The sequence below is a fragment of the Microtus pennsylvanicus genome, chromosome 8 (genome assembly GCF_037038515.1).
Source record: "Microtus pennsylvanicus isolate mMicPen1 chromosome 8, mMicPen1.hap1, whole genome shotgun sequence".
NCBI lineage: Eukaryota > Metazoa > Chordata > Mammalia > Rodentia > Cricetidae > Microtus > Microtus pennsylvanicus.
In genome coordinates, this window is record NC_134586.1 from 19,029,857 (window position 1) to 19,054,277 (window position 24,421).

A 24,421-nucleotide genomic window follows, 5' to 3' on the forward strand; every position below is an offset into this window, starting at 1 on the left:
GAAAATTTACCTTCCTATCATATACACGATTTGAACACTTGTACTATACACATTGTTCTCTGTGGGAACCTTTTTTATTAATTTACTGGAAATAAAATGGACTGCAGAACAAAAAGGGTTAAATGAAGTTGAAGCAGAACACTGAGAAACATGTTTTCCTGAACGAAATATGCTGGTATTAAAAACAAAACAAAACAGGCTAAGCCCAGTGGTGGTGGCACATGACTATAAACCCAGCACTTGGGAGGCAGAGGAAGGCAGATCTCAGAGTTTGTCTACAAAGCAAAGTTCAGGATAGTCAAGGCTACACACAGACATTTTGTTTTGGAAAACAAAACAAAAGAGAGAAAAAGGAAAGAAAAAAACCAATAACAAAAAATAAAAATATATACTCAAAATAAGCAGTCTACTACAAAATAAATCATTAAATATTTTATTTTTCTGAATTATTTGTGATATGTATATGTACAGCACAAGTTTGAAGGCCATAGGAGAAACTTTCTGTGGAAGCTTTTCTGCTTCTAACATGTGGGTCCAGGTGTCAAAATCAAGTTACCAATCTTAGTGGCAGGTACATTTTACCTTCAGAGTCATATCACTGTTCATGAACAAATATTTTAATAAAGAGTAAAGATGTTTCCTTTGTGGTAATACATAGCTCCAATTACAGCCATTTGGGAATTACAAAGCAGCCTTGTTACAAAACAAAATTTACAAGAAGGGATGATGGTGAATATGAGAAGTACAGTGTTTGCCTAGCATGCCTGAGAAGGTTTAAACTATGTATTAATAAAGTAAGAAGACAGAGTTAACAGAAGAGATGCTTGTGACCTGTTATTTCGTCCTTTTTGGGACTCATCAGTACAGTATAGCATATGATCAAGTAAAATATTTAGTTCCCAAATATTAAAAATGTTTAAATCATTGCAAGATTAGGAATAAAATGTTTTAAGGAGGTTTAGTAATTTAGCATTCTTGTACATGAAACTCCCCAAAAAGTTTAATGAGAAAGCTAAATTGACATTTTCTAATAATATATTCTTAGTCTATTTGAATTAAAAAAGAACACTGATAAGTAAAATTTAAAAACATTTTGATAATGGTATTAAATCACAGAATGTGGTCTTGTCTAGATCACCCTTCATAATGGTCATTGAATTTTGTAAAAGAATGATGATCATATTTACAATAGTATTTGGAGACTTTACACCAATTATCATCTCTATTGTGGTTATTGAATCATTTCCATGGACTTAGTCATCCCACATTTTTAGGTTCCATCCTTTCAATACATAAACCAATTTAAAAAATTCATATCTGCCCCTAAAGGTTAAGCTCACTAATACAGATATGATTGTATTTTAGTTTAAGATATGAATACTAACTCATATCCAAACACCTATTTTAATTTAAAATTATTCACACTCACTTTCCTTATGTTGGATCCTCTGAGTTTCATCTTTGGTGTCAACACATATTATTGAAGGATTTTGATGATTTTAGCAGATCAGGGGTGGAGTTGCAACTGTAGATAACAGGTCACAGAGCATCTGTTTCTCAGGCATGCTTTGGCATATTTCCTAGCCTGGGTTTAAAATTTCTGGGCATTGTAAAGTATATTTGCTGTACTTGCTACAAATCCACTTCTTAGGTGTGTAGTCCTTGGCACTGCTGATCCCACTGTCATTCAGGTAGGCATATTCTCTGCTTCCTTGGGTGAGAACCCTAAAGCAAAAAACAGACAAAAAATATTTCCATACAGGCCATATTACATTCAAACACCTGAACTAGTTTTGCACCTGGGAACTTTTACATGCTCGGGGTTTAACTTGAACACCACACTTTTGTCATTTGCTTGTGTTGAGTCTCATATCATTTGCAAAGGCATTTGACTGGCTCTTGATGTCACGTGGAAGTGCACTGCTGCCATCCATGGGTGGCGTCACTGAGGATGATTTTCAGTTCTATCTTGAAACATTTTACACATATATAAAAGCAGGGGGAAACTAATTTCTTATTAAATTACTAAAAGGTCTTTAATGATGGATGTGACTTGGCTGTCTCAGTGTTCATTGATGATGAGTTACTGTTTTTAGACAAATATATTGGTATCGATTCTTGTATATTGATACAAAGTTAAATTATATTGACTATTGTATGCATGCGTGTTTCTACCTCTGTTTAAAACATATTTTATGTATTGATATATATTGTATTGATATATATATATTGTATATGTTTACCATATTGCAGTGTACATTTCTACCTCTGATTAAGATACTTATATAATGTTTGTGTATTGATATATATTTACCATATTGTAATGCATATTTGTACAGTGTTTATATTTGGAGGTCATTATCCTCATTTGTTTCACAGCTGTTTATTGTCTTAGTCTTTAAGTTAGATAGATATTGAGAATTATATAGATTAATAGTCATCTAAGTTTGTCATTTATAATTAGACTAATCAGATTTTTTAGATATATAGAGATTATACTCAGTATAGATAGATAATCTTCAACTTCTTCAAAGAGCTGTAGAAAATGGCCTTTAATCTAACTCAGAGTTTTGTGGTAGTGAGACACAATTGCTCCTGGCAACACCGCTCTATTCCCGAGAGAATGTTGAGCACCAAAGACACTCCACCTGGAGCCTTTCTATTTGGCAGAACTGGCCTTTGGGCAAAGAAATGCCCATACCTCAACCACTGACAGAGATACAGAGCATACATCAATGGATAAAACAGGACTGTCATATCCTGCCAAGACAGGGTAAGATAGTTTTGAAAAGTTCCTTGCCTTTAATAATGGTATGTCAGTTATGTTAGGCTTTAGCCAAAGTTGGTTGACTCAACATTGCAAACAAGACTTTGGGTGATTGCCCAGGTAGTCAGTTGTCTCTGTCAATTGTTGCACATTTTGGATATATCTCGTTTGTTAAGTAATATTTATTCCCTTCTCAGATCTTTGATGGAGTTGAAGATTATATAATTGTAGTTACTCTCTACATTATTTAGACTCCTTGAGATAGAATGTTTAGCAAAACTTTTGTTCTCAATATTGTTTGTTATATTTATTATTTGTTATTATTGTATATAGTTGTATTGGGTTTAGTTCTGTCTTATTTAGACAAAAGGGGGAGATGTAGGGATAAGTCCTGCCCCTTAGGGGGCCTGTTCACCTCGGGCTAATGTTTGCCTATAAATTTAGCGAGCGTGCTCCCAGCCATTGCTTCTGCTTTCCTGGTCTCCACGGGAACGGTGATTCTGTAAGTCTATTTCTCCATTAAAGCTATATATATATATATATATATATATATATATATATATATATATATATACAATCTGTCTGCATTCGTTTACGCCGTTACAATTTTAGAGGAGGCTCTCAATGTCCTTTGAGTTTCTGCATCTGTGAACAGTTGCAGCTGTGCAAACAGCTGTCTGACAAGCCTTAACCCAGCAGTTCTGTAGTGGTTTCCTGGGGTTTCAGAGCTCTAACTGCCCATCCTACCTTCAATCTACTTATCATGAAAGTGTCTATTGTCAAGGAAAAATTTTCTCTTTTCCCTTTTTTTTTCAAGGAAAATTTTTGATTGGTGATGGAGCAGACAACATCTAGCCCAGGTGCCATCATCATGCTAAATATTTTGAGTGACTCACAGTAAGAAAATGCTTTGAAAATTATGGTTAATAAGTGGGAGAACATTCAAAGGATTAAAGTTTGTAGGAATGTGGAAGTTGTTTGAATTTGGCTCTGCACGTAAGTACACACCCTACGTCTGGGCCACTCCTCCACTTAGAAGGTTTGTATTTCATTCTTTTCAGTACAGTTGGAGTCACATGGCACAGTTATCAATCCCTTATAGGCAGAAGAAACACACTTCACAACAAATGATCACAGTAGAAGAAAAAGTGATCTAAAAAACATACAAGTTGTTATATTCAGTGTTGTCTGTCCATGTCCAAGGATGATCTGGTGACTTTCTGTGCAGGCCGATCCAGTAGTCAGAAGTTCCCTTGTATCTCTTCAGGAAATTCTGTCGTAAAACATAGAAAACAAATGCATGTGTCTCTCAGCTTCAGGTGACCACTGAGTATCTCTAATCTGCAGCCTATTCTAGGGATGGCAGCTAAGGGTCATTGATTTTGGAGCTACAATAATTTCCAGTTCTCAGAGGATATATTTTACACTCATAACCTAAAACACTTTCCCAGTCACCTATTCCATGGTGACTGGGAAAGTCCCTTATTAAGAATATCCTTGCAGCTTTTAACAGTTGCCATATTTAGTATGAAAAACCTGATAGTTTCAAGGGATACTTACATGACTACTAGGTATATCAGGTTTTACAATGAGTACTATATGAGAGTATGTCTTTGGAATGTCTTGGTGCTCAAACTAGAAGCAATAGCATCAGCAATTGACACCACACTACAAATGTGCTCCCCATATGCCCCAACTGCCTGAGGTGGGATTCTTCCTTTAAGATCTCTATATTAAGACAATGCATATTCAATAGAACAAATAACAAACCAATTCATGATCCTTTCTTACCAGCTCCTCGAGGCTATCAAATAGAGCAAGATGGGCCTCTAGTGCCATGCAGTAGGTCTGACTGAATGTCCAATTTCTTACATCTTCAGAAAAGTAAAAACATTTGTTTCCAAATCCAATCCAGTCATTTGGGCATGTGGAATAGTAAGGTCCAGGTCCTGAAACGGCTGTGTTTTCTTTGCTCACTAAAATGCAGACAGTGTCATGAATAAGACATTTGCTTATAAAGACTGCTGGATTAATCAAACCTATATATTTTGAAAATGTCTTGACTTGAAAATTTAAGTCAAAAGATATGGTATTTTGGAGAAGAGGCTTTCCTTTTGTTTACACAGGAAATGAAAGGCTGTGGATTCATTCTGGGTTAAAAAATAAGGTTTGATCAAGGAAGACCCCTGAAAAATATTCGGTGGGAACTAATGGCCCAGATGATCCAACATTTCAGAACACCTCGGTTGCAGTTTCCTCTGAGTTCTGCCTCCAGAACAGCCTCAAGACGCTTGGCTGAGATGACTCATCCTCATAAAGTACTCCAGTCTGGACTTGACCATAATCCTAAATTTTCTTTGGGTCCTCATAAAATTATCAGCACCTTTCTACAAATTGAAACTCTTTGTTTAGAGTATTGATTACAAGTTGTTAGGAATAATGGTTGGAAAAGCTAAGTAAAGAAGATTAGATTCAGAGATCTTATAAAGAAAAAAGGGAGAATACTGTGTGATAATGCTCTTGTACACTATAAAGATTTGTCCCTCATGATAGTTTAATAAAACTCTGATTGGCCAGTAACCAGCCAAGAAGTTTAGGTGGGGTGACCAAACTAAAGGAATTCTGGGAAGAAGAAATGCAGAAATTCATTCACCAGCCAGATGCAAAGGTAACAAGCCACATGGCTGAACATAGACAAAAACTGTGAGTTAATAAACCAGAGCTATAGGCAAAACAGTTTATAATTAATTTAAGCCTCTGTGTTTTTCTTTGGGACTGAATGGCTGTGGGACAGAGTGGGACAGAAGCTTTCATCTCTACTTTCCTTTATTTCCTATTGCAAATACGGAACAATAAACATGTATTTGCAAGTAACTCTGTGATAGGTTCTTTTTTTCTTCTTTTATTCTTGACAAAAGAAAGAAAATTCCTCACTTATCTGGATTTCACTATAAGTAAATTCCAGGCTATAAAACATGGCATGGAGAAAATAGCTTTTTCGATATTTAAATTTTGGTAGCAGGTTTCCTATAATTCTATTACACAATTAAATGTATATGAGCATATGCTGGCTTTTGTTAGAGCCAATCAGAATGGCTATCAGTAAGAAATCTGACAACAATGCTGGGTTGTAGTGACATGACTTTAATTTCAGTGTTTGAGAGGCAGAGACATGCAGATTTCTGTGAGTTCAAGGCCAAGTTGTTTAGAAGCTTATGCAGAAATAAGGACACTTATTTACTGCTCATAGAAGTACAAACTGATACAGCCATTATGGAGGTTCCTTAAAAAACTAAAAATTAAACTTGCCATGTGACTAAGATTTGCCACTCCTGGACATACAAGAAGTAACCCCCATATCCTACCACAGAAAATTGTAATCCATATTTATTGCTTCCCTATTCACAATAGTAAGAAAATGTACCTGACCTATATGTCCATCAACTGATGAATGAAACTAATGAAAATGTGTTACATGGAAAAAACAGAATGTTATTCAACTATAAAGGAAAATGAAATTTTCAGGAAAGTGGATGGACTATTAAAGTATAATACCAAGTGATGTCACTCAAACTGAAGAAGAAAGAGATCCCATGTACTCTGTCATATGCAATTCCAGTCTGTGACATACAGTGTAAACAAGTGTGATGGTGGCTATGGTACAATACTTAGAGAACAGAACAAGGAAGACTGGTGTAGGGTGACAAGGAAGGATGGGATGCAGCCAAGGGCCCATTGTAACATGAAGGGGCCTGCTTGTTGGGGTTTCTGTTCTGCCTGATTCCCCACAGCTGGAAAGCCCCAAAGAAAATCACACAGAGTCTACATTAGGTTATAAACTGATTGGCCCATTAGCTCAGTCTTCTTATTAGTTCTTGTAGCTTATATTAACCCATTGTTCTTATCTATGCTAGCCACAGGGCTCTGTACCTTTCACAGCAGGGCAGGTCTCATGTTGCTTCTTCAGTGGTCTGGGTTGGACTGGGAGGAATGGGCTTTCTCCTTCCCAGAATTCTCCTGTTCTCATCGCCCTGCCTCTGCTTCCTGTCTGGTTGACCTGCCTATACTTCCTGCCTGGCCAATCAGCATTTATTTAAAACATGATTGACAGAATACAGACAATTCTTCCACACCAGCCCATAAGCCATGAAAAGGGTTATAAAAATAATAGTTTTCATAGTTTCAATTCTGACAGCTTTTCTTATTTTTTGAGATGATAAGATAAAAATGTAACAGACAGTGAAAGTCTAAAACCATAACCAAAGCTCCATGGCTTCAGAATGGCTATTCTAACTCTATGGAATGTCAATGAGATACATTGGGTTTGGAACCTGGCAAGTCTTTGAGCAGTGATTTTAATGCAGCTCTGTGATATGTTTGTCTGTGAGTCTATAATAATAAAGTGATCATGTCTATATATGTCTATGCATGTACACGTATGTGTGTGTGAATATTTGTGTGTGTGTGTGTGTGTGTGTGTGTGTGTATGAAAGATTCTCTGAATGTAGCAAGGGTTCAAAGGACAGCTTAAAAGAATAACAGACATTTTTTGTCACACATTTACTATTTTCTTCCATTAAGAAATCAGAAGGAATCTGCCACTCTTTCAAATGTCTAGTCAGTTTCAAGAAAAAAACAAAAAGATCTTTGAAGTGAAATATCAAATACTGGAAATGACCTCCTCTAATTATTTTTAGAAAATGGACTTTGTTATAGTTGTTCCCAGTTCTTATACTCAGTACCAAGAGCTTTCAATGAAAGGGACAAATGGAACGGACAGTAAAGGTTACTATCATTTCTTCTTATCTGACTTTTTTCTGAAATATATAGTTTAGGTTGTATTGACCAAGACTTGTTGGGCAATGTTTGTTCTGTTTAGACATGTGTGTTACTCCTTAGTGTGGTTAAACTTGATTTCATAAAATAATATCAGATGGTGGTGGTGCACATCTTTAATCTCAGCAATTGAGATTCAGAGGCAGGTGGCTCTCCAAGTTTAAGGCCAGTCTGGTTCCCAGTGAGAAACTCTGTCTCATAAGGCAATGGATGGAGATAGAGACAGAGACACACACTGGAGCACCAGACTGAGCTCCCAAGGTCCCAATGAGGAGCAGAAGGAGGGAGAACGTGAGCAAGGAAGTCAGGACCACGAGGGGTGCACCCACTCACTGAGACAGTGGGGCTGATCTATTGGGAGCTCACCAAGGCCAGCTGGACTATTACTGAAAAAGCATGGGATAAAACCGGACTCTCTGAACATGGCAAACAATGAGGGCTGATGAGAAGCCAAGGACAATGGCACGGGATTTTGATCCTACTTCATGTTCTGGCTTTGTGGGAGCCTAGCCAGTTTGGATGTTCACCTTCCTAGATCTGGATGGAGGGGGGAGGACCTTGGACTTTCCACAGTGCAAGGAACCCTGACTGCTCTTTGGACTGGAGAGGGAGGGGGAGAGGAGTGGGGGAGGGGGAGAGGGGCGGGAGGAGGGGGAGGGAAATGAGAGGTTGGGAGGAGGCAGAAATTTTTTTTCAATAAAAAATATATATATTTATATCATGGAATATATGATCCAGTTATTGCAGCAATTTTATACAATATTTTATCACAATATTCAGAACAGTCTACAACTAAAAGCTTAGGAATCATATTCTGGAACTTTGTATTTGATACTTCCAGACAGTTGTTGAAGATGCTAACATAAACCATGGGTTATGGGGGTTCTGTACCTTCCCCCACCATATTATTCTTCACTGCCCTCACTTCTGTCTGCTGCAGCAACCTTCTTGAGGTTTCTCCTTTGAGTTTACTTCTCTTTGGTTTCTGGTTTGAATAGTTCCCCCAGGTGCACACATGTCTCCTCCATCTCTGTCTAGAGGTTGCGTAATATCATCTTTCCAGGGAGACTGAGCCTGGTTTCCTGTGTACACCACGGCCTGTGCTGATCCTTCTCTGCATTTTCCTGCTAGACCCTAAGTTTCCAGAGAAGAGGAATTGAGGAATTTCCAGTGTGTTTAACTAGAGCCCTTCCCACATTGCCTGGCTCACAACGATCAATAAGTATAACTGACAATGTGAATGTAGACAGACGTTTCAGAATTTGGAGAATGTGTCACTTACCTGACAAAGCAATCACGAGTGCAATTACAGCTACAGTGAGAATCATGATCACTATACAGCAGCAGTAAATCTTAACAGTAGAATCAGGGGAGACACATCTGAGGCATTTTCCTTGGAGCTTTTCACCTGAAACCATAAATATGGGAACATCAAGCTCAAGACCCTTTGGGTAAAAGATACATTTATCCAGAATCAACTGTATATTTGTCTTGTATTCTTCCCCTGGAAATGCCCCTCTCAAAAGGTCCTGGTCCACAAATAATGTCTTTGGCCCATAGAAGGCTAGAGAAATGGAAAACAGAGTTTTCCCCAAGGAGTTTTCCAGTTGACCAGTGAAGAAGCAAGAAACAGAAATAATGAAGATCAACGTGAAAAAGAAACAATGTAACACTACCCATAGGTTAGGTTTATTTTTGTAAGAAGAGACCTGGTTAGAACAGAGGGCATGATAATAATAATAATAATAATAACAGTAATAACAACAACAATTAAAATCACTGTGCCAGATGGAGTAGCACAGTACTGTGGTTCTTGTGGAGGCCTAAGAGTAAGAAGTTCAAGTGGAACCCTAAAACGCAGCCTGTTAATACACAGAGAGAACCAAGAAGTGAGTGACCACCCACCTGGTGGGACACCCCACTCTCTAGGCCCTCCACACTGTGGCAAAACCCTAGGCCCCTACCCCACCTAAACTGGTTTCTCTAGCCAGCCAGCAGGCAAAGTGGACCAAAAAAAGAAATTCCCGTTGCCATGTAATAATCAAAATATAAAACATACAGCCCAAAGAAAGAATTTAAAGAGCTGCAAAGGAAAGTGGTCAAGTAACATATGAAGGAAGACCTATCAGAATTAAAGCAGACTTCTCCATTAAAACCACAAAAGCCTGAAGGTCTTGGACAGATGAGCTGCACACTAAGAGACCACAGATGCAAGGACAGGCTACTATTCCCAGCAAAGATTTCAATCATCTTCAATGGAAAAAACAAGACATTCCATGACAAAATCAGATTTAAACAATAACTATCCACAAATACAGTCCTATAGAAAGCACTAGAAGGAAAACTCTAACCCAAGGAAGCTAACAAAAGCAGAAGCAACAGATAATCTCACCAGCAAACCAAAAGAAGCAAAACACACAAACACTACCACAGAAAAGTAACAAGAATTAACAATCACTGGTCATTGATATCTCTTAATATCAATGGACTCAATTCACCTCTAAAAAGATGCAGGCTACGAGAATGAATACAAAAGTAGGATTCATCCTTCTGCTGTATACAAAAACACACCCCAACTTCAAAGACAGACGTTACCTAGAGTAAAGTGTTGGGAAAAGATTTTTAAAAAATGTGCCTTATTATGGAATAAAATGATGCTTACATAGTAAATATATGCATCAAATATGTTTAATACCACTAAGCTTTGGGAAAATCATTGAAATACAGCTTAGAATTTTGTTAAAATGAGTCTACAGTTACCTCATGCTCTGCATCTAAGGGAAGTACCTGTGTTTACATAAAAACTTGCCTGTATTTACAGTAATTTTATGAATTAACCCTGTAATTTGCAACAATTCAAAGGTCTCTGAACTTGTGACAAAGTAAAGCAACATTACTCAGCACTATTGAAAATTATTGAAAAAGAAAACTGGACTTTGTGCTTACACCTGCCCATTCTTATTCTGGTTAAAAGTTTCTCAACCTGCTGTCCCCAGAGGCCCCTAAAGCAGAACATGCTGAACAGCTCAGCTATCTCTTAAAGCATTTTAAAATTAGTTTCCCTTGGGTCAGCCAGATGGCTGTAGGTAAAGGTGCTTGCACCTCAATCCTGGTGACCTAAATTCAATCCCTGGAATATGTGCAAAAGTAAAATGAGAGAACAAAATACACATAGTTGTCTTCTGACCTCTAAACGGCACCCCCTGCCCAAACTACTGCCATCACCACCAAAATCCAAAACAACAATAAAGCTCCACTTAGCCCCCCTTGCAGTTTAGTTGGAGAATCTGACTACAGATAAGAGTTTTTCTGCTGGGAAATTCTGACTGCTACCCACCTGCTCTCTTTCTGCTTACTCTCTTACCCACCAGTTTCCTGTTAGTTTTCTCCTGACCTGTTTTTCTATTTGGACTTAAGATGCATACTTTGAATTCACAGCTCATACCGCTCATCAATCTTGCTCTGGAATATCTTCTACTCTAGCCAGCTGTGTTCATATTGGACATGCAGCTGTTGAACTCACTGTGGATGAATCTCCAATGCATTTACTACTCTCCCTGATGTTCTGGAGAATCAAGAGTGTAAGAGCAAAAGAGGCAAGGATGGCATAGGCTGGGTACAGAGGAGAGGAGTGTCTACAGGAGGGCATAGGGAGTTTGGGGTGGGGTTTAGGTCTCTATCTTGAATGTGTTGAAGACTTCTTGTTTATATATGTTCGCAAATTTCATGGAAATGTGCAACAAAAGAATAAATTTTACTGAATATAAATAACATTTTTAAAAAATTCCAGCTGACTTTAACCACCACATTTTGCTCATATTCACAAAATTCTAAGAAAACAGAGAATCTCAGTTTACACTAAGAAAAAAATCTGACAGAGGCCTGGATGCTTAAGCTGAGGAGGACAGGAGACAGAAAAGCATCAGACTCATTTAGAAGCAGAGGTCCCAAGGGTGAGCAATTACAGTTCTCCTTGAAACAGGAAATGTGTTTGATTTTCTCCAGTCCAGAGGTCAGAAGTGACTAAGTTCCTGTTTCCTTTCTGCTAAGAGAGCTCCCTGCTTGGATGTTGTTCATGAGGCTATATTTTGACACTAAACATATCTGCTGCTGGGTAGCTTTAGAAATGGTTTCCTAGATCTTCCTAGCAGAAACACACCATATCAGTTCCTCAGGGTTAGCCCATAATGTAAATAATTTGGGGGTATCTTGAGCAGTGACTATTACAGCAGCCTTTGAAGCCATTGGAGATATCAGTGCTCCCCTAAAGTGTATTTCCTCCTCTCAGATGAACAGAATCTGCTTCTTGTCCTGGGTACACATGACACACCATTGTGTCCTCTGATAATAGCTTGTCCTGTTGGGCCTGCACTCACCTGCCAAGAGATCACCTTTTAGAAAGGCTAATCCACCTAAAACCGTGGTAAAGAGGTAGCAGGAGAAAAATCTTTCTCTACTGAGATAATGTTTTTCCTTTCCTGAAACTCCACCCTGTGTGGTCAACTGTGGAACTGCAGCCAAGCAGTCAGTGAAACTCACTGGCTTTTCTGAGTTCTAAGTCAGAAAATCTGAGATATTCTGTTCTGTTTTTTTTTTTATCTCTTTAGGATGTTGAACAAAGCCAGGTTTTTCCCTCTTTCTCTGAACCTATCTGGTTCTCTTATGGAGCTACTTGCTAAATGTGGAGTCCCCAAAGTTACTGGGTCAACATAATAATATTCTTTGGATTTTCGTTCCTTAGAAACTTTTCAACCTTTTTTTTCTTTTTGACTGAACATTTAACAAAGATGTCCTTTGAATTTAATGCATACAGATTTCCATAATGGCTTTCTATTTCAATAAAGTCGGTAAGCAACTTTCCCTTTAAATAGCTCCCCAAACCTCTGAAAGTTATGTATTTATTTTCATGCATATGTGGCTTTTATTTTGCCCTTTTCTTACTTATTCTTTTTTTAAAATTAAACCCTAAATGTTTGTTATGGAAAATATGACACATATTCAAAAACTGAAACAAATAGTATGGTAAATTCTCTGCCTGGGCTAACTTGCCTCACAGAAATATGGGGTGTGTATGTGTTTCTGTGTGGAGAAGAAGGTGGTTTCAGATATGGGACTATTTGACTAAACTGAAAAACACCTACATTCCTCATTTTCCAGGAAGCCCATGTTCTTTCACTAAAACAAACAAGCAAGAAAAAAATTGAAGTAAAGGAAGAGGGAATAAAGGAATAAAAATGCAAGAATGAAACAGATAGTTTCCAACTAGAGAAGACAGGATAACAGAAATTCTACAAGATTTCTTGTTTCCATAACTTGCATAAACCAGAATTGCCAGAGGATTTACTGGAGTGTGGGGGGGAGTTCAGTTTCTGACAGCACCTCCCCTCCCCGGCTTTCCTTTGAATCACACTGGATCTGCAAACCCCAGGACACAGCCCCACAGGGAACTGCCTTAGCTGTCTACATTGAAAGCTGTGCTGTTAGAGTTTGCTTCATTCTGGGACCTAAGGATCATGTTCTACAGCTATTTCAAGTAACTCCTCAGAGTGCAAATTACCAGATAGAAAGTAAGCTAGTAAACCACACACACACACACACACACACACACACACACACCAAACAAACAAACAAACAAAAAACCAAAACCTAAAAAAGGAAATGCAACTCAACCAACCAAACAAAAACCATATCTCAGGATTTGGTAATTAATTTATTGTTCATTTCTCTTGCCCAGAAATACTTGAGTATTTTATACTCTGATATAGTAACTAATATACCAGAGGCCTCTAAGCATTTCCACTTTTACAGATACCCCCCCATGACAGGATAACAGATAAGAGTCCCTCTCAGGGGCCTTGGCAAATCTCCTCTCTATCTTTTAGTGTGAATCAAGTTGCATTTAAATACATACCTATTTTTGCCTCTTGCAAGCTGTCTGGCGTAGTGTGGTCTCTGTTTAACATGCACGTGAAAGCTTCTTCAACCTTTGCAGCACTCATCTATGAAAACAAAGGAAAAGACTCAACTGAATTCAGGAGGAAGCTTGAAACATGAAACTCTAAAGAAGGAGAAAACCTTGTATCGTATGTGCTCTTCCTAATATACATTTCCGAAGTATGAAATGACTGGGTGATTCATTAACCACTCCTTATCAGTTATGAATATGTTACCTTTCAACACATAGTTTTCTACAAACGCAATTGTGACATAAACTTAAACAGACTTTAAACATGATAAATGAAACTAATAAATACTTTAGAATTTGAAAATGTCCTGTACTTATCACCAATTCTTTACGAAAAATACTGCTTTGATAAAATGTTGTTATGAATTGGAGAAATTATTTTTTTGTTCATTTATATTTATTCAGTCTCACAATGTAGCTCTAGCTAGGCTAAACTCACTATATGGACACAGTTGACTTCAATTTCATAGAGATCAACTTGCCTTTGTCTCCTAAATGCTATCTGTAAAGATGTAAGCTGCCACACTCAGGCTAAACATTTTAACTTTAGAACATGCTTACTCAAGGTATTTCTAGATTTGGTTATTCTGTTAATATTCAGTAATTCTGATGTTTGATGGAAGAATGAGGCATCTGCTGAAATGCCACTGGTCCCAGGAAACATCTTTGGGTACACAAAAGGAGATAAAGGGAATTCAAATTGCAAAAGAAAAGGTCAAACTATCACTATTTTCAGATGCTATAATAGTGTACAAAAATGACCTAAAAAACTCTACCAGAGAACTCATACAGATGATAAATACCTTCTGTGATGTGACAGGATACAAGATCAACTCAAAAAAATCAATAGCCCTCCTATACATAAATGATAAAGAAGCTGAGAGGGAAATAAGAGAAACATCGACTTTCACAATAACAACAAATAGCATAAAATATCTTGGGGTAACACTAATCAAAGAAGTGAAAGACCTATTTGATAAGAACTTTAAGTCTTTGATGAAAGAAGTTGAAGAAGATACCAGAAAATGAAAAGACCTCCCATGCTCTTGGATAAGAAGAATCAACATAGTAAAAAATGGCAATCCTACCAAAAGCCATCTATAGATTCAATGCAATCCCAACCAAAATCTTGAAACAATTCTTCACAGACCTTGAAAGAACAATATCAAAGTCCTATCGTAAAACAAAAACCCAAGATAGCCAAAACAATCCTGTACAATGAAGAACCTTCTGGAGGCATTACTATCCCTGACATCAAGCTCTATTACAGAGCTTCAGTAATGAAAAGAACTTGGTATTGGCAGAAAAACAGATGTTGGCCAGTGGAATCGAATTGAAGACCTGGATATTAATCTACACACCTATGAACACCTGATTTTTGACAAAGAAGCTAAAATTATACAATTGAAAAAAGAAGGCATCTTCAACAAATGGTGCTGACATAACTGGATGTCGACATGTAGAAGAATGAAAGTAGATCCGTATCTATTGTCATGCACAGACCTCAAGTCCAAATGGATTTAAAGACTTTAATATAAATCTGACCACACTGGGCCTGATAGAAGAGAAAGTGGGAAGTAGTCTTCAATGCATGGGTACATGAGACCTCTCCCTAAAAATAATCCCAGTAGCACAGACTTTGGGTCTGTGAGGTAACATAGACCCAAAAAAGATGAATATGGTATGTACTGATAAATGGATATAAGCTATAAACAAAGGACATTGAGCCTATAGTTCATGATCCTAAAGAAGCTAAGTAATAGGGTGAAAAACATACATAGGTTCACATGGAAATTGGAAAGAGACAAGATTGCCTGACAAAATTGGGAGCATGGGGCAGGGGGAAATGGTAGGGTAGAAGGGAAGGGGAAGAGGAGAAGGGGAACGTTGAGGAGAACTTGAGGGAGTGGGATAGTTGAGATGGAGGAAGGACAGAGATGAGTGCAAGGAAAGAGATATCTTAATTGAGGAAGCCATTATAAAGTTTGCTGAAACCTGGCTCTAGAGAAATTCCCAGGAATCTACAATGATGACCCTAAGACCCTAAGCAATAGAAGGGGGGGCAGATCCTGACTTGCCCTGTAGACAGACTAATGATTATCTTAAATATCACCATAGAATCTTCATCCAACAACAGATGGAAACAGAGGCAGAAACTCACATGTTAAGTAGCACTGGACTGAGCTCCCAGTATCCAGTTGAAGAGTGAAAAGAATGAGAATATGAGCAAAGAGGCCAAGACCAAGATGGGTTCATCCACTGAAACAGTTTACCTTAGCTAATGGGAGCTCACCAACTCTGACTGGACTGGGAATGTAACAAACATAGGACCAAATTCGTCCCTCTGAATGTGATGACAGTTGCATGGCTGGGGCAGACTGAGGAACCACATGCAGTGGCACCAGGATTTATCTCTACTGCATGTACTGACTTTTTGGGATCGTTTGATCTTCAGATGTATACTATACTATACATATAGTAGGGAGGGCCTTGGACCTTCCCCAAAGCAATGTGCCTTACCCTCTCTTAGGATTAGATGGGGTTGGGATGGGAGGGTGTGTGGAAGGAACGGGAGGGAGAAGGGAGTGGGAATTTGGATTGGTATTTTTTTAAAAAGTCTAATAAGTTAAAAACTTAATTGGGGGAGGGGGAGAGAAATGGGAGGTGGTGGTGGGGAAGAGACAGAAATCTTTAATAAATAAATAAATTTAAAAAAATTAAAAGGATTCATCATAAAAAGAATGTAATAAAGAACTAAGTACAACAGATAAGAATGAGTGCATTTTTAGTCAGTGCATGCTGGGAAGTATAATATATGCACTGTACTAGAGAACTGTACTGTGCTATATTTAACTAGTGGGATGGGCAGTGATAATAGAGAACAAAGTACTTCTGCACCCAACAACATAATGACTTTGCATGTGCCCTTTGCCTTATCTTTTTTAAAATAGAAAGCAAGAAAATTTTTAGAGACCAGTAGACACTTATTATTTTGTCTATAAAGGACCAATATATAGTTGATGAAATAATAAATACTTGCAACTATGCTGTAGAACTTTGACATAGCTATTAATGTTACACATAATCAAACATTGCTATAACAATTTTATTTATTTACATGTGCACAATGGACATCTACAAAATGGAAAAACTAGTATTATTTCTAACAGTCAGATGAGAAACCTAGATGTTCATTAATAGTTGAATAAAAACATACTATGTTCTAGGTATATGGCTTGCATACCACATATCACTGAAAAAGAACCCATTCATGCAATGTGCCAGCATGAATGACCTCAAAGTACTAATAAGAAGTAAAATACATGGTAGACAGTTTCATTTTAACGAGTTTAATACTGTGCATTTAAACACATCATAAGTACACAGTGCATAAAAAGAGTTAAGAAAAAAGAAGCTCAGAAAACAGTGGGTTGCTTAGTAAAGGTTGTCACTCCAAGAATATTGGAATACTTATTTAGGAAAAATGGGACTCAAGTTAGCCCCCAGATCAAAATGGATTTTGTTCTTCCAAACCAAAATACTAGTGTTTCATGAGGCTGTGGCTTTACCAAGCTCACCCAATAGGGAAAAGTCAAAACTTGCACCAACTTCTCCATTTCTGACTCTCAGTTGAATTCAAAATTATTTTTCACACAGCCTGTGTAATGTCTGCCTCCTCTGAGAACCTTGAGTCAGATAAGAACCCAAGTAAGAACTGAGCTCTGTATATAGACACTGTCATCATTTTTAATGTTTTATTTTGAACTGTGACGTACACTGTAACTGATTTTCTCTTCTTATCTCAGTCTAAAGGTTGGTACATGCTATAAGGACAGAAATTAGACAAGCTAAGGCGTTCCTACAGCAAAGGCTGTAGGAACAGCAAAGACCGACCATGACAGGAAGGCAAAGAGGGAAGAGGCCATAGATTGAAGGGCAAGATGATAAAGTTCTGCAGTTAGATGTTCTTGTTCTTGATAACAATAAATTATTTTTAATTGTCAATGTACTGTGAGCTCAGTGTGGTTAATTTGATAGTTACAAACACTTACAAGAGCCAGTTGGAAGGTATCCACAGCCTATGAACTAGTCACCAGAAACTTGACCATGTTTTCACAGTAAATATCCCAAAACAAGCTTCTTAAGATCATAGTAGAAGAGAGTTAAAAATAATTTATAAAATAGAAGGCTGACCACTCTGATCTAATAGAAGTGTTGTCTAAAAATAGATAGATGATGATAGATAGATAGATAGATAGATAGATAGATAGATAGATAGATAGATAACAACAAAGCACTAGGAACTCAGAACATAAGAACAGGAGTTTTATTGTGGCCTAATTGACCAGAGAATAGGAAATGCATACTCTAGTTAATTCACCTTTCCTCACAGAAAAGAAAAAGTCAATTTGAGTTGACCCTGGCCTTCTATGGGGAAGAGTAATGTTCATCTTCAGTACCAGTACAGCTGTAACATCCATTTGCTTCCTCATTAAGATGAGAAGGAATACATGATGAAATAATGGAGTTCAAGGTCAAAAACAGTCGGTTTCCAAAGCCCTGAGATCTTGTGACTTGGGATTCTCCTCATTATGCTGTGAATATGTTTTATAACCATTGATTAATAAAGGAGCTGCTTTGACCTATGGCAATAAGAATGGAGCTAGATGGGACTCCCTAAACTGAATGCAGGGAGAAAAAACATGGGAGTCAGGAACACACCATGTAGCTGCTGAATGATGACTCCAGAACCTTGCCAGTAAGACATAGCCTCATGTGGTACACAGACTAATAGAAATGCATTAAAGCTAGCTAGAAGTATGCCTGAGTCATTGGCATATTCCTAGCCAGCTGAGCCAGTGTTGTAATTAATTTAGTTTCTATATGATTATTCAAGTCTGAACAGTTGGGAAATAAATGTGCAGTTTACATAATGGCACCCAAGTGTTTGGAGCTAACCCATATGGTAAGCCACCATTTTGATTCAGGTGCTTGTACACTTCCTCCAGGTCAGGAAGAAATTAATTGAGAGGACAGCCACATGGCTCAGACTTCCCACCTTGGCAAGCAGCAAGATTAGTTCTCCTAGGCATGCATAGGTAAGAGAACATAGCAGTCTCCTGCTGCCATACATGGAGATACTTCCAGGCTACACAATGTACTGCATGGCTGATATAGCTTTTATGAAGACAAAAAAAAGTGTATTGCTGTGCAGTGCTTCCCAAATTTGAGGGGATGAGCATGGCTCCTACCTAGCAGTCCCACAGTTGGCAATAGACGTACTTCCACTATATTTATAAGTTCTAGAGAGGCAGAGCATCCAGGGTAGCTGTGATCACACTTCTTATCATTTAAAAAACTGCTCCTGGTCAGAAAAGCATTTCAGATACACAATAGGACATATTCAGACATAAAAGACTGCTAAATGAGACACAATATATTTTTTAAAATGTATGTACACTTGGAGAGCAAAAAAAAGAGTATAGACAGTTATAAAGAGAAGTAAATAGTTTTAAATAATAAGACAAAGTCTTTAAAGAAATAGTAAAAGTGATATAAAAGAGTGAAAACAGACATAGATTAAAGTAATAAAGAAAAAATATTAAAAATAAGAGAGTAAAAAAGCCATGTAAAGATAAAAACACAGGAAGAGTCTAATTATATATATTATTGTGTTTTCTTTGAATTTCTTGACTGCAGTGAGACATTTGATTCTGGGGTTACTAAGCTAAACCAACATATATATTTTAAAAGTATCTTGACTTCAAAGTTAGAGTCTATATTTTTGGTTGTGAGCCTAGCCTTTAACGGCTGAGCCATCCCTCCAGGCCAAACATATTCTAGGCTCCTGTAGACAAGGCTGCTCTCGAACTCACAGAGATCTGCCTGCCTCTGCCTCCCTAGTGCTGGGATTTAAGGCGTGCACCACCATCGCCCTTAAATATCCTGTGTTCAACATATAGGCATCCTCCTGAATATTAACCTTCATCAGGTGATGAAAGGAGACAGAGACAGAGTCCCACATTGGAGAACCAGACTGAAACCCCAAGGTCCAAATCAGGAGCAGAAGGAGAGAAAGCACGAGCAAGGAACTCAGGACCGCGAGGGGTGCACCCACACACTGAGACAATGGGGATGTTCTATCGGGAACCCACTAAGGCCAGCTAGCCTGGGTCTGAAAAAGCATGGGATAAAACTGGACTTGCTGAGCATAGCCGACAATGAGGACTACTGAGAACTCAAGAACAATGGCAATGGGTTTTTGAAACTACTACACGTACTGGCTTTGGGGGAGCCTAGGCAGTTTGGATGCTCACCTTACTAGACCTGGATGGAGGTGGGTGGTCCTTAGACTTCCCACATGTCAGGGTACTCTGATTGCTCTTCGAGCTAATAAGGGAGGGGGTCTTGATCGGGGGAGGGAGAGGAAATGGGAGGTGGTGAGGGGGAGGAGGTAGAAATCTTTAATAAATAAATAAATTAAAAAAACAAAGAATCAGGCAAAAAAATAGAGTCTAAACATACGTTACTTTGGAAAAGAGATTCTGCTTTTATCGTTACAGAGAATGAGAATCTGTGGATTCCTTCCAAGCTAATGTGGTTTTATGGAACAAGATCCCCCAAAAGGTTTGTATAAACCCTAAACATACTTTAACCAAGAAACTACAAGAAGCAGTTTTGAGAAAACTGTGCCCAAATTTCCAAATTATTATCAATGTTTGCTTTTATTTAAAAGGGGTTGGGTATAAATGGTTAATGGATACAATTATCTCTTTCTTTTTAAAAAATATTTAAGTTTATTTATTTATATTTTATACACAAGTACTCTGCAGGCCAAAAGAGGGCATCAAATCCTATTATAGGTGGTTGTGAGCAACCATATGGATGCTGGGAAATGAACTTCAGACCTCTGGAAAAGCAACCAGTGCTCTTAACTGCTGAGATATTTCTCAGACCTAGTTATCTCTTTCTAAAAGAAAAAAAGTGAATATGATATAGGTATACTTTACCTTTGTATAGTTTTGGTTTATTAATACAAAGTTAAGATCAATTTTGTTACATGTGTATTTCTAATCTTGTTTAAGGTATTATGTTTATAAAGCCAATTTTAAAATATAATGTATAATTAAAAATTACAGCTTAATAAATTGTCATTTATAGAAATCAAACTTTTAGTTATACAGAAATACATTTCAGTTAGATTGATAATCTTTAACAATTCAAAGGCCTACAGAATATGGCATTTAAAATGTTTTAAGAACTTGGACTTTCTTTACAGTAAGATATGTCTGCTTCTGGTCGCCCCAATTACTTCACAGAGGTTTGTGTGCATTGAAGAAACTTGTTATGATATTTGCCATCATTATGAAAAGGCTAGCCATTTGGGCAAGAAACTGCTCTTTCTTGTGCTGTTTATGGTATGCTGTATTAACTGGACATTCTGGACCCACACACTAACTGCTTAACTTGCCTAAAAAAGGTGAGACAGTCCTACAAGGTACCTGCTTCATGAAAGAGTCTTCCAGACATTCTGCAGGACACAGAAGAAAGTGACTGATAAAGTGTTGATATAGATGAAAGAGTCCTTCAAATTTCTACTTCATGGAAAAGTCTACCAGATATTATGGGCCTAAATGCTGAAAATAGATGCCCAATGTTAAAAATAAACTTTAGGTTACTGTCCAGGCAGTGAGAAGTCTCTGTCATTTCTAGAACTTTGGAAGTTGCTTACAATGCATTTCCTGTTTACTTAGATAACCTTATATCTTTCTGGGTTCTTTGATGGAGTTGAAGACTAGATAGCTATAGATATAGTTTTACTTATTTGTGACAAAACATAAAGTAGATATAAATATTGTAGCTGAATTCTTGCTGGATACTGGTTTGTTAAATGTAATTTTACTCTGTTAGAGTTAAAACATTTATTTTTATTTAGACAGAAAAGGGGAGACAATGTGGGATTCCCTTCTGTATGCTATGAATATGTTTTATAACTATTAGTTAATAAAGAAAATTCTTTGGCCTATGGCAGTGCAGAATAGAGCTAGTCAGGATGACTAAACTAAATGCAGGGAGAAACAGTGCAGAGTCAGGCAGATGCCATGTAGTGACTGAATAAAAAGGATGCCAGAGCATTACTGGTAAGCCACAGCTGGATGATGATAGAGAGACTAATAGAAATTGGTTAATTTAAGATATAAGACCTAGCTAGAAATATGTCTGAGTCATTGACCAAGCAATGTTATAATTAATAAGGTTTTTGTTTGATTGTTCCAGTCTGATCATTCAGGAAGTGGATGAGGAGTCTCCATTTACAACTTTATCACATTTTCCAGTTTCTTCATCTCAAAAACATGCTAAAGGAACTTTATGTCTGTTCATCTAGAAAACTCAAAAGGCACATTCCAAAGCAAAATATGTTACTGGCATATCCAGACTAACCTTAAGAATGGGACATAACAGAAGTTGAGGAGAAATCAGTGTGACAATACCTCATACCTTTTGGCTGCTATGCAAAAAAATCATCTTCCCCACTAAGAAAATGAAGAAATTTTAACTCTTGGGAAATTGAAATCATTATTTATTGACGTGGGGAAAAGAAAAATTGTACCACCACTGTGGATAACTGTGGTGAGTCCTCAAGAAAAGGAAAAAAGAGGGGAAAGAAGATATGAAATAAAGAAGTGAAGAAAGGATACCAAGAAAGAAAAAGAATAGATTGTCATGGTACCTATAGCCCCACTTCTTGATATAATGACCATATATATTGAATTTGGGGTCTCTATTCTGTTCCCTCCAAAAGTAATCTTGAAATTGCATCTCATGGTATAATAATTAGAGGTGACAAGGACTCTATGAAAGAATATATTACTGATGTTTTGTCAAATAGACATGCAGATAAGCTGCCTTCTAAGGATTTACCTTTATCTATGTGGAAGAGGCACTTCTCAGCTTTGGTCAGACAATTATCTTTAGGGAATGGGTGTTGGTCCATGTGGAGACTCATAGATGGTCCAAGTACTGAGGATAAAAAATTGTTGAGTGCTTAGCCTCAAATCCAACATCAATGTCACCAACACCCTGACATCTCCTTATCATACTTCCCTATCTTTGCAACTGTTATAGCTCTCAGCCCCAGGTCTGACACCCGTGTCCATGAAGACTAAGTAATTCTCCAGGACTCTTTCCAGAACAAGAGACAGAAAGCAAAGCAGTCTTAATCTTAGATATGCCAGTTTAGCATTTAAAGAAAAAAGGTGCTCCTGGTCAAAAATGATTACAGCTATACAATAAAGACAGATTTAGATGAAAAAAATCTCTAAATGGATATATATATAGAGAGAGAGAGATGGGAGAGATAAGAAATAGTTATTAAAAAAATAAAACAAACTCTTTAAAGAGTCAGAGTACAGACAATTATAGTTTAAAGAAATAAAAAAATAAATAATAAAAATCCACATGAAGATGAAATACACACAAAGAGTCTGGATTATGCAAATTATTGTGTCTTTAATCTTTTAGACTTCAGAGAGATATTTGATTACAGGGCTGCTAAGGTAAACCAACATATATATTTTGAAGGTATCTTGACTTCAAAATTTGGGTATAGGGAGGCATAGGCAGGCTGATCTCTGTGAGTTTGAGGCCTGCCTTGTGTACAAGATCTAGTTCCATGACAGGCTCCAAAGCTACAGAAAAACCCTGTCTGAAAAAAATAAACAAAAAGAAAGAAAGAAAAGAAAAGAAAGAAGTTTCTGTGGATTCCTTCCTGACTAATGTGGTTTGATGGACACCAGGACCACCCAAAATGTCTCTGTACATGCCAAAAATACTTTGTCCAACAAAAAGCAGGAAGCAGTTTAAAAAAAACTATGCCCAAATTCCCAAATATTGCTTATAAATGTTTGTTTACATTTAAAGGGAAATATGCTATTGAGATGCATACTTTGAATTGGTATGGATCTTGGATTATTGATACAAATTTAAGGGCAATTTTGTTGTGTGCACATTTCTGCTCTTGATTAAAGTATTGTGTTTCTATAGCCCGTTTAAAATGTAGTGAATAATTAACAAAGATGGGTTAATAGATAATCTTCATCAAACTTGTAGTCATGATAGTTAGGTTGTCTAGATGTATAGAGATATATTTCAGATGTGTATGTATTCTTCAATTTTTTAAAAGATTAGAAAAATTTGACATTTAAAATGTTCTAAAAACTTAGGACTTTTCACGTCAATGAGACACATGTGCTCCTGGCAGCACCAATCTACTTCAAGAGGTTAATGAACATCAAAGAGGATACCTATGGTGTTTGTCAGCAATTTGGGCAAGAAACTGCTCTTGCCTAGACTGCTTGAATGTATGCTATGTAAATTGGACATGCCAGACCCACAGAAAAAAGACTGCTGAAGTTGCCTAAAGAAGGTGAGACAGTTCATCATGTTTTCTGCTTCATGAAAGATTCTGCCAGACATTCTGCTGGATACAGATAAAAAGTAACTAACAAACGGTCAATAGAGGCAAAACAGTTTTCCATCTTTCCTACTTTATGGAATAGTCTGCCAAATACTAAGGGCCTCTAGGCTAAAGATAAATGCCCCAATGTTACAGATAAACTTTGCATGACTGTCCAGACAGTGAGATGTCTTTGTCAACTCTAGAGTTTTGGAAGTTGCTTACAATGCACTTTCTGTTCACTTGGGTAATATTATATCCTTCTAGGCTCTTTAAAGAGTTAAAGACAAATAGTTATAGTTTTCCTTAATTATGATCAAAGATAAATTAAATATAAAACTTTAGACTCACAAAGATAGGACAAGTGATAAAGTACTTTCCTTAATTTGTCAAATTA

General features: G+C 37.3%; 1 protein-coding gene across 1 annotated transcript; it reads right to left on the reverse strand.

Moving 5' to 3' along the window:
- Positions 1–1,580: 1,580 nt before the first annotated feature.
- Positions 1,581–13,602, reverse strand: LOC142855963 (C-type lectin domain family 2 member E-like). The gene is made up of 5 exons (XM_075982648.1): positions 13,515–13,602; positions 8,886–9,011; positions 4,559–4,743; positions 3,934–4,040; positions 1,581–1,725 (listed from the first exon to the last, which is right to left on the reverse strand). The coding sequence occupies exons 1-5, from the start codon at positions 13,600–13,602 to the stop codon at positions 1,581–1,583; spliced, it is 651 nt and encodes a 216-aa protein (XP_075838763.1).
- Between the last annotated feature and the right edge of the window lie 10,819 nt (positions 13,603–24,421).

Coding starts and splice junctions, on each gene's coding strand:
- LOC142855963 (XM_075982648.1), bottom strand. CDS start 13,602: ATGAGTGCTGCAAAGGTTGAAGAAGCTTTCACGTGCATGTTAAACAGA. Junction 4,744..8,885: donor ACTCGTGATTGCTTTGTCAG/GTAAGTGACACA, acceptor TCTGCATTTTAG/TGAGCAAAGAAAACACAGCC. Junction 4,041..4,558: donor TTGATAGCCTCGAGGAGCTG/GTAAGAAAGGAT, acceptor GTTTTACGACAG/AATTTCCTGAAGAGATACAA.